We start from the raw sequence: 17,304 nt of genomic DNA on the forward strand, positions 1-17,304 counted from the left end.
TTCTCACACGGGCCCCCCAGAACAGGAGCTGCTTACTGTGACCACCCCACCCTGGGAGCACCAAGGCATTTCCTCCTGGGCTGCCAACTGGGGCCCCACCCCCTGCCTGTGATAACACCCCACGTGCCTGCTCCCCCTCCACAAGCCAGCAGCCACTCCAGGGCTCCCCTGCCCTATCGTGCCTGCCACCCCCTGATTCTGCTTCTGGGATAGTACTCCCTCCCGTTCAAGCTTGCACATTCTTCCTCCCTCCCAAATCCCCATTTGGGCTCCTCCTCTCCCTCCATTCCACACCCTCTCTCCCAGCCATCACACCTTGCCTCTGCTCCCTGGCCTGTTCACCCCACACCCTCCCCCCACCGCTAGCCCAGCTTGGCAAGAGATTTGGGAAACATTTGGGAAACATTAGCCAAGTGGCCATAGATGTGCAAGTCAGCCAGGGCGTCCTCTGTCCCAGACCCACGAGTGACTGAGTTTGGGGGGAGGGGAGGGGGCAGCCAGTGTCCCAGGGCAGGTAGGGGTATGGTGGGTGTTGAAGTTGGGAGCAAAGCTCCAGGGAAGCCAAGAATCTTGGTGGAGTCACCACTGTTCCCTTGTCTGTCTTGCCTGCCCTCCTCTGCCCTCCCTCCCTCATTCAAACAAGTGGCTCTCCCAAGGAGTTTCTGGAAGCAGCTGTGAGTGGGGAAGTGGGGGCAGGTGGTGGCTGGGTGCTGGCGGCAGGAGTCAGGGAGTAGGGGGATGGAGTTGGCTGACCCTTCCTGGGCGTGGTCCAGAAAAGTGGCAGAATGAGCCGAGGACTCGGGGTGCAGATCCCTTCCCTGGGTGGCCTGGGAGTGGAGCCGTCTGGGGACCCCACGAGTGCCTAGGCTGTAGCCAGAGTTTGGGGGGCAGCGGACGAGGTCTAGGGCAGGGGCTGGGGATCCCTGTCCTGGGCAGGGGGGCTGCCCCCGCCCCTGGCCTGGCTCCTGCCGCCAGTGGCGCCGGTGAAACGCTGTTGACATGTCCTGAATTATTAAGCGCGGGGTGGGCTCCGGAGCACATGCTGTGCGGAGCGGCTGGGGCTGCGCGGCGTGGCGGAGCAGCGCTCACTCCCTCGCTCGCCTCGCTCGCTCGCAGGGACACACGCAGGGGCTGACAGCTGTGCTGGTGCTGATAAGGGAAGCCACAAGGAGACGATCTAGGAGAGAGACAAGCAGCAGCAGCGGCAGCAGCAGAGGCAGCTCCAGGGCTGCGGAGCTGCTGGGAGTGGGAGTGACTCCCCCACCTCGGGCCCCCACCCTGTCCCTGTCCTCCTCCCGCTTGCCCTGAGTTTAGAAGAGCAGCCGCTGCCACCGCCACCACTCCGGAGGGCACAGGGGGCTGCTGGCCAGGGAGGGACAGGGGCAGGGAGGCTCCGGCCAGTCCCAGCAGCCAGGGACAGATGCCGATCGAGATTGTGTGCAAAATCAAATTTGCAGAAGAGGATGCGAAACCCAAGGAGAAGGAGGCAGGGGATGAGCAGAGCCTCTTGGGGGCTGCACAGGGGGCAGCAGCCCCCCGGGACCTGGCCACCTTTGCCAGCACCAGCACTCTGCACGGGCTGGGCCGGGCCTGTGGCCCAGGCCCCCACGGACTGCGCAGAACCCTGTGGGCACTGGCCCTACTCACCTCGCTGGCCGCCTTCCTGTACCAGGCTGCTGGCCTGGCCAGGGGCTACCTGACCCGGCCTCACCTGGTGGCTGTGGACCCTGCTGCCCCAGCCCCAGTGGCGGGCTTCCCGGCTGTCACCCTCTGCAACATCAACCGCTTCCGGCACTCGGCCCTCAGCGACGCCGACATCTTCCACCTGGCCAATCTGACAGGGCTGCCCCCCAAAGACCGGGACGGGCACCGTGCTGCTGGCCTGCGCTACCCGGAGCCTGACATGGTAGACATCCTCAACCGCACTGGCCACCAGCTTGCCGACATGCTCAAAAGCTGCAACTTCAGTGGACATCACTGCTCCGCCAGCAACTTCTCCGTGGTGAGTCCTGCCTGGCTGGCCCACCTGGCCGGGGACAGCCAGAGGCTGGAGGGGGTGGGGGGGTGCCAGAGGCGGGGGAGGTGGTGCACAGGGGCATCCTCAACCGGACTTCCCTTCCTTCCGCCACCAGAGGCTGGCCTCGTGTCTCCCCCAAGCCTGGTGCTTCCCTCTGGCTTCCCGGGCACGGAGCCGGGTCGCTCCTAGGGGCTTACCCTGGTGCTGCTGCCGCTCCTCTTCTTGGCTCTGCTGCTGCAGGGCCCAGGGCCGGGGCCGGGGGGCCTGGAGGGGCCCAGGGGCCGGAAGCCGGGCAGCTTGAGGGAAGGGGATGCACCGTGCCAAGGCCGGACCAACTGACCCCCACTTATCTGTTGTTTCCTTTTCCTTTTGTGGCTACTCGATTCTTCTCCCCACTGGATGAGGGTGATGGGAAGAGGGTGTCTGGGGGGCTCCAGCAAGAGAGGGACTCAGGGCTGCCTCTTGGGGAGCTGGCCCGATCGGCAGGCTGGAAGAAACGATCTTGATCTTCGCGTACACTGGGCGCCAGTGTCTCTTCTCTGTCTCTGTGTCTCTCATACACACCCCCTTTCACAGACTCTCTCACACATCCCTCTTTCATGCTGCCCCTCCAGCTTCTCTCGCTTTCCCTCCCTCCGTTTCCTGGGTCTCACTGTTCCCTTGCCCGATTCTGGCTCTTACAGAGAATCACTCATTCACTCTTCTGTGCATGGCTCGCCCTCGCTGCGACCCAGCACACACACACACACACACACACAGACACACACACACACACCCCTGCTGCTGGGGACAGTTTCCTGCACTCCCTCTCTCGTACTCAGTGTCCCTGTCACTGTACTCACGTGCACACCTGCACACCCACATGCCAAGAGCTCACCTCCATGCTCACATGCCAGCTCTCGCTCAGCTGCCGAGGACAGGGCCGCACTGTGGATGCCATCCCCTCTCTTGATGCTCCCCCCATCCACCTCAATCCCTCTCCCCAGGTGGGGGCTGCTGGTGCCATGTCTCACACGTGTGTGAACAGACACACACACACACACACACTCTCATTGGGATTGGAGTGTCCCTTCCCTGTACACCTCCCACAGTCAGGTGTGAGCATGGGGGGCGTGTCTCGTGTACTGTCTGTCTGTCTGTCAGGACTCCATTCACCCCCAGCATCTATTATCCCTGGCACTTGAGCTGCCTGTCCTCAGTCCCCAGTCCCCAGTTGACTCCCAGCATTGTGTACATACATGTGTGTTGTACCCTCGTCACCACTGCCCAGCGCATATGCAAATATGTGACATCCACATGATGCCCAGTCCAGCCAGCCTCCAGTGTGGCCTGCCCCAGAGATGGGAGTAGGAGTGGGGGCACTCCGCCCACCCAGCTGCCCCCTGCCCAGGTTCCCCTTCACTCACTGCCTCAGCATCAGCAGGAAACATGCCTCTACTAGGCGTACTGAGGCTCCTCTCACCATCACCCGTGCCTGCAGCTTCTGGGTCCTCCTGACACTGGATGTGGGGGGACTTGCGCAGAAACGGAGGAAGGGACAGGAAGGAAGGATGGTGCTGGGTTGGGGGCCGCGGGGCTTTTGTGTGGCTACACACCCCTCCTCTAGGAAAAAATCACTGCTCCCAAATCCAGGACTGCAGGAATCCCCAAGGAGGAGGTGAGGTGTTGAGAGTGCACACGTGGCCTTTTGGGTCCCTGGGGCCCCTCTGACATCCTCACCCCTCAGAGTTGGGGGGGCAGACAGAGCCCAGTCTCAGCAGGTGCTGTGGGGGCAGAAATCAATGGCAGCTTTGTGTCCCTGAGCATAGTTCGCATCTCAGGCCTCATTCGGGAGTGGAAAGGAAAGGGAAGTGTGTTGAAACCTCAGTGGGAAGGAGAGGAGGAGGGAGGAGGGAGAGGTGGGGAAGGGGGAAGTAAGGTGAGGGAAGCAGGGGTATCCTGCCTGGCTCTAGGAAAAGAGAAGGTGCCTGGAGGTTATGGGAACAGGGAGTCTCTTGGAATCCTGAGGATGAAGAGGAGGGATGTCCCACAGGCCTTTTCATACTCTGGGGCTGCAGAGAAGAGAGTGAGGAGGGTAGGTGAAGTTTGTGGATCTCAGCTTTGGGTTTGCAGCATGCCCTAGAAGAGCGGAGGGGCAAAGCAAGCACTGGGGGACAGGAAATCCCCTTTGGATCCTGCTTTCTGTGTCCCCCACCCAGTCTAGATGCCATAGCCTTCTGCCCACACCCCACCCCCCATTTGCTGAGTGTAACTCTCCCTTGGACCTGGCCTTCTGGGGTTGAGTCTACTGCAAATACAACGGGGTCTGGGATTATTGACTGGGATGGCAGCCCATGATCCACAGCAGTGGGCAAGATGGGGGTATATTGTGGGGGCAAGATTGGAGAAGGGGTATGAGATGAAGACATAGGGTCTCTACTGAGGACATGAGGTCCACACGGACCCTGTAGTAACACGGAGCTCATGCTGGAGATCAGTGGTAGAGAGACGGGTACAGGGACCAGGTGGTGGGGAACCTGCCAGGGCGTGGGTGGTGAGATGGTCAGTGACAGTGACAGGCTTTGGGTAAGGGGCTGTGTTTTCTGTTGCTCTCCCTGTTTCCTCCTTCCCACTCCCCACTCTGCTGTGACCTTTCCTCTGGAATCCAAGTTAATAAATGTCACATTTTCCAGCCTATTTTTACTCCAGGTAATGCGCCCTCCCCCAGTCCCCTAAGCTGCTGCTCCTGCTTCTGTTACCACTGAAAGCAATTGCTTTCACCCCCACGCTCCCTGATACCCCCTCACTGACTCCCAGTCACTCAGCCAGTCAACATGGAGCTTTGCATGCCTACTCCGTGCCTGCTAGGTGGCGTGGAGGAGAACAAAGAAGGGAAGCCCCAGTCCCCAGTCCCTGTCCTCAAGCAGCCTACACTCTGGCAGTAGAACAGAGACAGGGACACTCAGGAGCTTAACCGACCATGCAAGAGTTAACCAGCCACGGAAGCGGCAGCGGCGTCATGAGGTGCTAGGATTAATCTCCAAAAGAGGTACCTGAAGAGCCCAGAGTTCAGAGAGAGAGATGCCACTCTGGGCTGAAGAGGGCTGCAAAGGTTCAAGGCATGAATCAGGTCTGGGAGGTCTGGAGAGAAGGGGAGAGAGCGGGGAGATGCTCCGGGCTCCACCCAATGCTCCCCTCCACCTAGCTCACCGGGTCCCTTCTCCTCCTCCCCTCCCCCTCCTCACTGTCTCATCCCCACCCACCCACTCCCACCTCGCCTCCTGCTCTCACCACCTATATGTTCTCTCCCTTCCTCCCGATTCCCACCACCATCTGCTCCCCCCCCCACCCTGGTGCTCCAAGCCCCATCCATACTTTCCCCATTGCGGCTTGCTCTCAGCCTGCCCACTTACTAGAAGGCAGAAATCACTCTTTCTCCCTAGGATTCATTTCTTTAGCTGTAAAATGCAAGGGCGGCTCTAAAATTCAGCATCTCCTCTCAGCCTGGGAGTGTATGGTGGGGCGGTCAAGGGTGTGGTCCCCCCCACCCCAGCCAGACCGGCTGGATTTGAACCTCAGCTCTCCCGTTTAAGCCGGGTGGCCTTGGAGAAGTCGAAAAGCTTCCACGAGCAACAGTTTCTCTATTCAGTAAATACAGTAGTAGAACCTAAAAAATCTGGGCTTAGCGCGCTGCCTGGTAGCATGTGTGTCCTCTGCAAGTGTCTACTGTTCCAGGGGCTGCTGCCCCAACTCCCTGCTCTCTCGCCCCACTGTCGCCAGCACCACCTGCTGTTTCTGACCCCTGTACTGGCGCCTTTGCTACTGGCCATCACCTGGCCTTCCCCTGGTCCTGACCCTCAGACCCAGACCCTCCCCTCCACTATTACAGCCTTGCCAACATTACCCTGCGACCCACCCCTCCCAAATATTCATGCACGCGTGCATGTGTGCAAGAGTGTGCACACACACTCTCCAGATCCGTGCTCTCCTGCCAGACACCTCTGGGATGGTGGAAAGGGTCTGCATCTGCCCTGTCCGGCAGGGCAGTCACTGGCCACACTGGCTATCGAGAATCTGACAGGGGATCAGTGTGACAGGGAAAATGAATGTTCAGTTCAAACAGTCGCATGTGGCTAGCTAGGGGCAACCATACTGGACAGCATAGTTCTTGGCGTCCAAGGAACAAGGTTCAGACTGCCAGAATGGGCAGGGCTCGGAATTCCAACTGGGGTCCAAGGATGTGAGGTGGTGGCTGTGGGCTCTAGTAGGAAGTCTCGCCATCACCAGTCTGGGCTGAGGTCCCAGGTTGAGCTGAGGTTAGGGTCTGTGTCTGGGGACATCGCGAGGTGTCTGGAAACACCACGTGAGCACATAGACCTTTCTTCCCAGGTGCAGGACATGACCTTGGTCTTTTCTCTTCCATTCTATTATCTGGAAAATTGAGGCATGGGGGAGGTGGAGAATCCTTGAGGAGGCAGGGGGAGGACCTCTCTGTGGGGTCATCCAGGCAGTCCCCGGGGGAGGCAGGTGATCAGGGACCCGTGGGCCCTTCACAGCCTCCATCCCCTCTTGGCTCTCAGACTTCCCTCCCCCTCCCAGCCCTCCTTCCCCACTCGCTGGTGACTGCCGTGACTATTAATCACTCGCCCTGTTCTCTTCCTCTCTACTAATCAGGCACAATTAGACAAGGCCTCTTCCAGCTGGGCAGTCCCCCTCCCTGCCCTCCTCCCTCCTCTCCCAGCCCCACCCCAGCTGCCAGCCAGGACAGCTCCCAGGCAGGGGGAGCAGCAATAGGCAGGGGGAGCAGCAAGCAGGGAGGCCCTCTAGCACTCCCTGGCTCCCCCATGCCAGATCCTCCGCAGTCCCCCGCCTTCCACCCCAGCTGCCTCCTGAGCCTGTCCCCCTCCCTGGTGTGGTCAGGCCAGTACTGAGCATCTCTGCCCTGCCTCCTTGGTTGTGGGAGGGCTACCCCCAGAACATGCCAACTCTCCACCTTTGCTGAGGGCTGTCCCTCATCCCCTTGACTCAAGAAGGGGTGGGCTTCCCATTGAGGCTGGTCCAGGCAGACAAGCTTACCTCTTATCCTCACCCTCTGCCCAGCCCTCTACCCCCTCTGGTCTCATCCTCTCCTGAGGCATGTATCTGGAGAACATTCAGTTCAACATCTAGTTCAGGGGTGGTCAGCCTTCAGGAGCCACGCAGGTCAGCACAGGTCAGGTCGTGGAGGGCACACAGCAGGGAAGGGTGGGGTCTGAGCAAAACTGAAGATCGCTTACCCTCAGTCCCAGCTAACTAGGACCCTAAGGTCAGGGATGCCCAGTGGGGTGTGTGTGTGTTTGGGGGGGGGGTCCAGGGAAGCCCAAGTCTTGATTATTTTAGTAAAAATGTTCCTGATTTACAAAATACTCCGAGGCCTACCTACAACTCCCCGATTGCAGAGCCCAGTGTTTGCTCTCCCCACCTCCTGCCCCAGTGCTGGCTGCCGACCCTGTGGCCCTCCTGGAGGGGGTGCTCTCAGTCTGGCTGCTTCCCATTCGCCAGTGGAGTTGGGGATCTGGGGCTCCGGGTGGTGCGGCCAAGCATCCAAGGGCAGGGGCTGTTATCATTTCAGAGGACTGGTTTTCAGGGTCTGAGGGACCTGCCCCACCCGGCCCCGCTCAGCAGCCCTGTGGCCTCTTCATTAATCAGGAATCAGCCCCGAGCTGGGCTCATTATCAGCTCAGTTTCTTGTGGCACTGCCGGAAGACGCTGATTAGCATTTGAAGAAATGGCCCCCTTAATCCCCCTCCTGTCCTCCCTCTTTCTCCCCTACCCACTCTCCTTCCTGGACCCCCACCCCTACCCTTCTGCTTCGCGGGAGGACTCTGCTCCCTCTTGTGGCTGGCAGCAGGGCTGCCTTTGCGGGGCAGGCTTGTGGGGGCAGAAAGGATCAGGGCTGGGCGGCAGGGAGACAGGAGCATCCCAGGGAGCTCGAGGAGAGCGGAGCTTCAGGGCTGCTCAGGCTGAGGCCCCTGAGTCAGTGGATCCCACTGGGAGGGAGTAAATGCAGGGTGGGGACCGGTGGTCCAGGAGAGATGGACAGGACCCTGGAGGAGGGGATCAGGCAGCCCCGGGCTGGTGAGTTAGTGTTTCCCGGCCCTTCCAGGCTCTCTCTGCAATGCCACCTCCTTATCACAGCTGGTAGAGGGGGTGGGGACAGCCAGAACCATGGACAGGAGACCTGAGGGTTAGGGTCTTGGAGCCAACCAGAGGAATGGGGGTGGGAAGGCGGGAGGAGGACAGAGACCCAGAGGGTGGAGACACAAAGGTTCAGAGTGCTGTGTGTTTCCAGAAGAGGGTGGGGGCGGAGAGGGAGTGTCTGCACTTTTTCTCCTGGCTCCCAAGCGGGGGGCCCGCCGCTCTGGAAACCAACCTATCCCCCAAATGTTCACCATGCCCTTGGGACACCGGTTTGGGATTGGAGGGGGAGCAGTTCCAGAGACAGGCATCGGCTGCAGCAGGCCAGGCAGCGAGAGTTCAGAGAGGAGCCACGGGATGATTAAGGGGAAATGGAGGATTGATTTAGGAGGAAAGATTAAAGGAGCTAAATCCGTGGCGCTTGGCTCAGCGGTGACTAAGCGTGGACAGGATAATAGCTTACAAATGTGTGAAAGGTGTAAATACCAAACGGGGGGAGGGGAGGCGGATCGGCGGGCCAGGGGAGCGGGGACGCGGGCTGGTCAGGCCCGCAGGGGGGCCTGGGGACTCCTGGGCGACTGCCGTGAGGGCTGGCCCCTCTCCATCCAGTGGCAGCGCGTGGGGCGAGGGAACGGGGTGTTGGGGAGCCCCAGGTTCCAAACAGGGGTTCCGTTTCTGGGGTGCAGCTCCGCGAGCCTGGTGCTGACCTCCACGTCCCACTCCCGCCCCGCAGAGAATCTGAGGTCGCGGGTTCAAATCCCATCGGAGTCAGTCTGCTCCCCTGGACCCCAAGGCCTTTCCCGCTGCTCCCGAGCCCGCCAGCTGCCCCCGCGGAACCGCCTCCTCGGGCCCCCGCCCAGCCGTCCGGGCTCGCGCCCCCTCGGCCCTCCCCGGGCGCCGGGCGGCGGGAGGCGGTGTCTCCCTCCGCGGTGGAAGCCTCTGGCGCTGCTGTGTGCGGAGGTCACTTTGCCGAGGAGCCGGGAGCCGAGGGAATGCAAATGAGGCAAACCCAGGGAGGAGAGCCGAGGCGCCCGGAGGAGACGGGAGGGAGGGCTCTCGGGCGCTGTGATGGATGCCTGCCCCGCGGGAGGGAGGAGGGGGCGGCGGGGAGCGTGCGGCGGTGGGTGCGGCCCCCTGGGTGCGGGTGTGCGGGGCCTGGACGCCGGGGTGCGTGTGCGGGGGTGGGGTGGGGGGCGCACACCCACCCACCGCCACCGCCACCCTCTCGGTCTTGGTCCCGAACTCCCACCCGGCAGTGGGTGTGTGCTCCACTGTGTCAGCACAACTCTACCGAATAACTGCATCGAGGGGCGGCAATGTCAGGGAAGGGCTTCGTTACAAATTAAAAATATTCCCGCCTGGAAAAATGACTTTCTACGGTCTAAGGCCTACGTGGTTGCTACCTGGGAACAGGTTTGCCTGTTTACCTGCGTGCTGGAGGCCCCGAGGTCTCCTCTCCCGTGGAAACGCGGCGCACGCCTGGAATCGTCGCATTCTGCTACGGGCCCCAAGCTCTCTGGGCTCCCAGCTCGACCTCAGCCTGGAGTCGAGCGGCCTCGACCGTCCCCTACTTCTCTTCCCCCACAGCTCACACATTTACATTTGAACAAGCACCGCTCCGATTTCCTCCTGGGCTGGGAGCCCGAGCGCTTCAACCTTGGGGGGAAGTCGCTCAGAAAAGCCCCTGGGTGGCTGTGGGGGTGTGGTAGGGGGGAGGCCAGGCCCGCTGGGGGGATGTGGGGGTGCGCGTTCTGCTCAGTCTCCGCCGTGTGGAACGATCTGAAGCCCTTCCTGTGTGGGTGAGATTTCCTCTCTGACCCAAATCCAACTCTTGTCCCACTGTCAGAGCACTTGGGCTGCTCCCCCCATCCCAGCAATAGTCACAACTAGTAATGATCTGCCTATACTTGTGGTTGTCGGGTCTGTTTGGTTCCCCACTGCTGTTCACCTGCTTTTAAGTGTAGGCGGCTCAATAAACACGTTTTGAATGAACAGATCCCTCTGCAGTCAGACAGCAAAGGCCCTCAGGGCAGAGACTGTCTGTTTAGTTCTCTGAACCGTCCCCAGCACCAAACAGGGTGCCCGACAACGCATGGCACAGGCTTAGAGAATAGTGTTGGGCACGTGAGTGTTGTGTGAACACCTGCCTCTCTTGAGGACCTACTATGTTGTTGGTGCTGTGCCGCTGTGTGTCATCATCGCACAGTGGGTACGAGCACAGACTTGGGCTCCAGACTGCGGGGCATGTGCTGTGCTGTGTGATGTGACGCTGGCAGGGCCCTTACCCTCTTGGGGCCTCTATTATCTTGCCTATAAAATGGGCATAAGTGACCTCTGCACAGGGAGGATGAAGTATAGGATTAAGGAGTTAATTTATATGAAGCGCTGAGGACCATGCTTGGCATACAGTAAGCACTAAATAAATGTTAGGTGTTGCTGTTCTTTATGTATATTATCTCTTTCCTCATGACACCTCTGAAGGGTGTCTACTATTATTCCCATTTGACAGGTGAAAAATGGAGGATCAGAGAGGTTAAATGGCTGAACCCGAATCCCACAGGCAGTAAAGGCAGGGCCCAGATGTGAAGCAGGGTGGGCTTCAGGCCTGTTGGCCTGGGTGCTGCTTCCCAGCCAGTAGGAGATCCGTATCTCAGAGCTGGGGGGGTTCCGCTCTGACAGATTGCTGAGAGAGCCTTCACCCCTCTACCGAGGTGCATGGTGCCCCGAGAATGGGACACTGGAACTCCAAGATCAAAACGCAGTTCCGATGTCAAGTATACTTCAATATGAGAAAGAAAGAGAGAGAGAGAGAGAGAGAGAGAAAAAAGCTAGCATTTGGCAAGAAGCCCCATTCACAAATGTACACCCCATACCACCGCCTGCTGCCTTCCCTGAGCGCCCTTCCCCGCATCACTCTCGGAACGTCTCTCTCACCCTCACGGCTAACTTTAGGAGGAGAAATTACCACCTCCCTTTAACAGATGTGCCATCCTAGGCTCAGAGAGATTAAATCATGCACCCGCACCCAAGCTGGTTTGTCTGAGGTTGGTGGCAGAGCCTGGATTTGAACCCTGTTCTGTGGGACTCAAAAGTATGTGCCTTTTTCCCCAAGTTAAGAAACTATGTTCTGTGTATCCATTGCCGGCGCCTCCTCCAATGGTCGCTGTCTGCCCCGGGTTCTTCTCAGTCTCTACAGCACTCTTCTTGCTAACGTTCAGGCCTCAGGCATGTGATCTCACTTTGCAGATGCCTTTTACCTACACTCCGTGCAATCACCCCATGAAATAAGTCAGGCAAGAATTTCTATTCCCACTTGACAGATGAGGAAACAGGTGCAGAGAAGTCAATAAGTCACTTTATTAGCCAAGGTTATACAGGCTGTCCGTGCTGGAGCTGAGGGGGCACCAGGGTCTGCTGACTCCCCGGGGGGGTTAGAGGAGAGTGTTGGGGCCAGTGGGGGAGAGGGACTGGACTCTAGTTCTGAATTTGCCCCGTCTTCCTCTGTGCCCTTGGATATGTACCTTGCCACCCCCAGGCTTCTGTTTTGGCCTTTATAAGACCAGCATAGACACCCCAGGTGTCTTGAGTTGGTGCTTTCTTCCTGCCCCAGTGAGGATAGAGAAGGCTTTGAACTTGGACGCTGCTGCCACCCCCGGGTGTTCAAGAGTTGTTCAACCTGCTGTGCTAGTCACAGTCCAGGACCAGAGAAGATGCACCCCCCCCCTTCCACAGGCCCCCTGTGAACTCCAGGGCACTGTAGGGTTAAGGGGAATTCATTCCAGGGGCCTGCGAAAGGCCTGGGGCTGGACGCATCAGGGGAGGGCTAATGGAACGTGGGGGGATGAAACTACTGTGGAAAAGTGGGGGGGGTGCCAGGGCCTTAGCAGAGACAGGGTGCCCAGAAGGCGGTTGAGATAAAAGCCCAAGCCGCAGATTAGCTCTGGGATTAGCCCAGCCTCCGGCTGCTCTGGGCTGCTTCTTATCTCCTGGAGGCCCAGGGCCCTCTCCCCCACAGCTCTGAGCCTTGGCCCTGCTAATTGCCTGTTAACCCCGTGGGCTCCAGTGGGCTCCGAGACTGCAGGGAGGATGAGGGGTGGGGAGGGCTGGGGGCGCATGCAAACCAGCCAGCCAAGGAGAGCTTTCCGGGGAAATGGGAGCTGTGGATAGATGGAACCCAAGGGGCTGTGAGGAGCCACTGTTCAGAGTAGAGAGCTCTGGACAGTTTGCTCCCAAACTCTGACGTTGTCTGGGGCAGACCTGGAGGAGGGGTCAGGGAGAAGGACAGAAGCACACCTGGGGAGGGGTTCCTGGCTTGACAGGGGCAGTTTCGGGCCCAGGGAAAAGTCTGGTAGGAAGACAAGAGACAGAGACCGGACACCTAGGCTAAGGATAAACAGGGTGCAGATGCAGAAGTCAAAGGAATAGAGAGGACGGGGGGCAGCCGGGCCAACGGGAGAGGAAGACAGAGGCCAGGGTGACAGGCTGACAGAAGGCAATGGACGGAGAAACAGAGGCTAGATGGATAATTTCTCAGATGTTGAGGACAGCCAGGCCAGGAGAATTAGGGAAGGGTCTTGAGACACAGACCGAGATCAGGGGACAGAGACTAGGGAGGCAAACCCAGGTAGGGTCCAGGCCAAGAAAGGGTAATGTGCCCTGAGAGGGACAGGCAGAGGGCTGGCCGGAAAAAGGTAAGGGAGGCGTCCAAGGGTCCACACGCAGCGTGGACAGATTCCCTTCTAGAAGCTGTTCAGCCTGGGTCCAGAAAGATTCTGGGAGGTCATGAGCTTAACCTCAGATCAGGAAGGTGGACCTGGGAGTTAAGGCAGAGAGTGGGGGGAGGGGGACAGACCAAAGGAAGAGGTGGGGGTCTGACATGGGGACAGGACCCAAAGGCTGATGGTGGGTCATTTGGAGACAGAACCGCAGCCCATGAAGGCACATCCTGGCCCCACACCTGCGCCTTTCCGTTGCTGGGCCCTGGACTCTCCTGTACACACACCCTCCTTCTGGGCCAGTCCGTGGGGGAAGAGAGCAGTGGCCGGCCTGGGGGACCTGGAGGCGGAGCTGCCGTGCCGTCTCCATGGAAGAGGCTGTGGGCTGTGCCGCCACCAGAGTTCTACCACTTAGGAGCTAGTGGTTCCACCCGCCGCTGCCTGCTTGGCCCGGGGACCGTCTCCGGGGCAACGCTCTGCTCTGCCCAGCAGTTGGGCCTGACCTGGGCTGTGCAGGTGGCCCTGCCAATCTGGCCTGTCCGTTCCCTGCAGAGTATATCCATCAGACCCAGAGCTCTTCCCCCTCACTCGCTCCCGCTCTCGCTGCACCACCACCTCAAGGGCAGGGGGGCCAGGAACCCCCTCCCCCGCCCCTGCAAAGTCATTGTAGTCAAAACCTTCCCGGTTACCTCTGCCCTGCACAGGGCTGGCCTCCGGGTCACGCAGCATGTGTCTGTACGAACACATTGGAGGTATTAGGAAGGGAGGCTGCCCGAGCCCCACCCAGGGTCAGGAGCCTACCAGGGTCATGTGTTCACTGAATCCCTGGCCTCCGTTCCTTGCTCTGGGCCCTTAGCCAAGTCACTTTCCCTGCCTCACCATTAAATGGGGGCAACAATACTTTCCTCGTGTGGTTTTCTGGAAGGCTCAAAGGAGAAAATAAATGAGAAGCACCATAGCTCCGGACCTTTAGAAGGGCTCACCTGACCCTCCTTCCCTCCACCTCAAGCCTCCTTCTACAAGTTGTGCTGGGCTCTTTGCAAGCCAAGATGGTAAACTGGGGCTCTCAGCCACAGGGAGGCCACAGTCCCATGCGTTGGGCTGAGCTGTGGAGAGGCCATGACGATTTCTGGTGGTCAGGGAGAGCCAAGGTACTGCAGCATGGGTGGGGGGTGGGGGGGGGTAGCTCACTAACCCAGTCCCCCATGGAGCCCATGCCTTGTTTAGCCTCTCAACTAGAGCATACCTTACCACTGGCTGCATCTTTTTGGCCCTAAGTAGGAAGAGGGTGGTGCCTTGAGATTTGAGGCAAATATTTATCTATTCCTCCCATCTGTCTTTCCTACACTCCCGGGGATCCAGGAATCTTGCCCCCAGCCTTTTCCGGGTTCCCCTCCCTCCAGTGACAGGTCAGAGCTCAGGTGAAAGTGGAGCTGTCTTCTTACTGGACTCTCACCCGCTCCTTTAGGGCCTTTCTACTTGAAGTGCGGTGCATGGACCAGCAGGTTGTTAGAAACGCAGCATCTCCCACGTTACTGAATCGGAATCCGTATTTTAGCAAGGTCCCCAGGTGCTTTGTGCACACATTAAAGTTTGAGAAGCACTGATCTCGAGACCTTGGTAACTCAGCCCACCTCGGAGCCTCCGTTTCTTCGTCTGTGGGATCCAGGGTGGTTGCGAGGATCCCATTGGAAAGAGCATGTGAAGCATTTAAGCTTTAGGGCCTGGGCGCGGCAAATGCTCTGGGACTGTCAGTGTGCCTCCTCCTGCCCCAGCACGGAGTGGGCAGGGGTGATCCGGGCAGGGCCAAGGACCAGAGCCCAAAAGCTGGTGAGGGGGCAGAGCAGGAGGGGCGGGACAGGAGAGGAACTGAGAGGCAGTGGATCTGCAGAACAGAGTGAGGAAGGTGTATGGGAGTAGAGCACAAGGGAAGGAGGAAGCGGAGAAAGGGGGACAGCTGGGTGTGGAGTTACACTCCTGCCTCATTTCCGCTGGGCAAGGCCTAGAAGGAGCCGGGCGTGGCTTGGTGGGTGGGCAGCTGCCAGAAATGGGTTGTGGGAACAGCTCAAGTCTTGCATCCGGATGAATTCCACTTCTCCCACTGACTAGTTGACTGGTTGTGTGACCTTGAGCAAGTTACATCACCTCTCTGAGCAGTCGTTTCCTGGTCTATAAAAACTAGGTTAATTATACCTACCCATACCGGAGTCGCTGAGTACATAAAATGGGACAGGGGTAGATGTAGCCATAGTTTGTAAATTGGACGATTCATGTTATGCACCCAGTTTTGTTTGAGGACCAAGAGGCAGGGTGTGTGAGAGGACAGCATCACCAGGGCGACTGATTACCATAGGGGGCATGGGAGACTTAACTCTGTTCCCCAGTAAGGGTGCCCCAGGTCCCCAGTTCTTGGGATCCTCCCTCCCGCTGCCCCCAACCCAGCCCCTCTCTCTTCTACACCGTCTCTCTGAAGCTAGGCATTTAGGATATCTTTTCCCCAACAGCACGCGCTCGTGCCTTCTCTCCCAGCTTTTACCAGTGTGAAATGTTCCAAAGGAGAGGGGAGGGAGAGGGGGAGAGTGATTGAGTGCACTGACCCCTTGACCCCAGGGAAGGTGCTGCTTGTGATGGGTTTGACCCGGGGCCTCGTCTCAGTGGGGTGAGCCTGGCAGCGGGGAACTTGCCTCCGCCGCTTCTTTGACCCCGCCTCCGCCCCAGCTGCTCCCCAACGCCCCTTCGCAGCTACGGCCGGCAGGACTTCGGCTTCCATCTCCGGGGCGCCAGCGCCATCTGGTGTCCGTGCTGGGTAACTCTCCGTACGGGAAAAGGGAGCTTTGTCGAGTGCGGTAGTAATGGCTTGTAAGCATCCCTTGTGCTAGGCACTGGGCCAGGGCTGGAGACAGCAGACAAGCTCATTGCTCCTGTGTGGCATAAACCTCAGTGGGCGAGAGATGGATACCGGACAAGGAGACAAACAGATAAACAAGATCATCTCAGGTCTTGATAAGTACTTAGCAAACCGAGGAAAACCTTGATGGATGGAGGGTGACGTTGAATGTGTGTGTGGTATATGTGCATGCGTCTGAAGAGGGGACATTTAAGCAGAGATTTAAAAGACAGCTAAGCTGGCCAAGGGAGGGATGGGGAAAGCATTCCAGGTGGGGGAACTGAATGAAAAAGGGCCAGAGGAAGGAAGGGGCTCCGTAAGTTTGAATTTGTTGCCGAGATCCAGGGCTGGAGTGCCAGGAGGGGTCACACCGCATGGAGATTTTCAGGCCACGGAAGGAGCTGGGCTTTATTCTCTGGGAAATGTTGGGTTTCAAGCCAGCAAGGGACTCGATCAGATCCATGCACTTTACAACGGGCACTCTGGCTACTGCATGGGGGAAGGGCCTTGCGCAAGGCAAGGATGGATGAAAGCAGACCAGTTAGGAGCCCACCACAAGGTGGGAGATGATGGTGAAGGAGTGGGGCATGAGATGGAAGGGAAGTGGTTGGATTCTAAATAGATTTCAGAAGTAGAATTGCCCAGCGCACATGCTGGATCCAATGCAGGGGTGAGAGAGAGGGAAGTGTCAAGGATTCTGACTTGAGAAACTGGATAGAGGGTGGGACCTTTTAATTGGGGGGGGCACAGGCTTTGGGAAGTTAGCAAGAGTTCTGCTATTGATATGTTACGCTGGAGATGCCTTTTAATCACCTAAGAGAGGATGTCACTAGAAAAGACACTGCTTGGCGAAGAGGCTGGGCTGCAGACTGCTTACTGTTGGACACTGGTGTCCGGGCAGGTGCAGTGGCCCTCTCACAGGATAGGGAACCTGAAGCTTAAGGAATTGTCCTAGCCCCTCTGTTCATCTCCTCTCCTCCTCTCTCTCACCCTGCAGGTCTATACTCGCTATGGGAAGTGTTATACCTTCAACGCAGATCCACAGAGTTCACTGCCCAGTCGGGCGGGGGGCATGGGCAGTGGCCTGGAGATCATGTTGGATATCCAGCAGGAGGAATACCTGCCCATCTGGAGAGAGACAAGTATGCAGGGAAAGGGATGGGGGCCGATTTGGGGGCTCCAGCCTGGGCTCTCTGCCCGGGATGGGTTTCCAAAAGTCCCCATCTCCATTGTGCAGACGAGACCTCGTTTGAGGCTGGCATTCGAGTGCAGATCCATAGCCAAGAGGAGCCCCCCTACATCCACCAGTTGGGCTTCGGAGTGTCCCCAGGCTTCCAAACCTTTGTGTCCTGCCAGGAACAGCGGGTGAGCACCTTCAGTCGGGCCCTAGATCGGGCATTGGGCAGGGTCTTTGGGCTCAGAGGGGATGCTGACTGGACCTGCCCTCCAACGCTCACCGCCCACCACCTCCCCCATGGACTTTGCTGGAGCTATGGGCACTGGAGGGCCAGGTGGGACTTTGAGGCGTG

General features: G+C 58.8%; 1 protein-coding gene across 2 annotated transcripts in view; it reads left to right on the forward strand.

Annotated features, from left to right (window-relative positions):
* ASIC4 (acid sensing ion channel subunit family member 4) overlaps positions 1-17,304 on the forward strand; it is a 23,821-nt gene continuing 6,517 nt past the window's right edge. Inside the window, exons 1-4 of one of the 2 annotated variants that reach the window (XM_019805477.2) lie at positions 2-674; positions 1,117-2,002; positions 16,773-16,917; positions 17,013-17,140. In XM_019805477.2, the coding sequence (XP_019661036.1) occupies positions 1,421-2,002; positions 16,773-16,917; positions 17,013-17,140 (855 nt within the window). In that variant the 5' untranslated portion in view covers positions 2-674; positions 1,117-1,420. Of the gene's footprint in view, positions 2,003-16,772; positions 16,918-17,012; positions 17,141-17,304 lie in introns of both variants that reach the window. The other variant, XM_034655248.1, reaches the window with a different exon arrangement.

Source organism: Ailuropoda melanoleuca, chromosome 2 (assembly GCF_002007445.2).
Source record: "Ailuropoda melanoleuca isolate Jingjing chromosome 2, ASM200744v2, whole genome shotgun sequence".
In the NCBI taxonomy this organism is placed as follows: domain Eukaryota; kingdom Metazoa; phylum Chordata; class Mammalia; order Carnivora; family Ursidae; genus Ailuropoda; species Ailuropoda melanoleuca.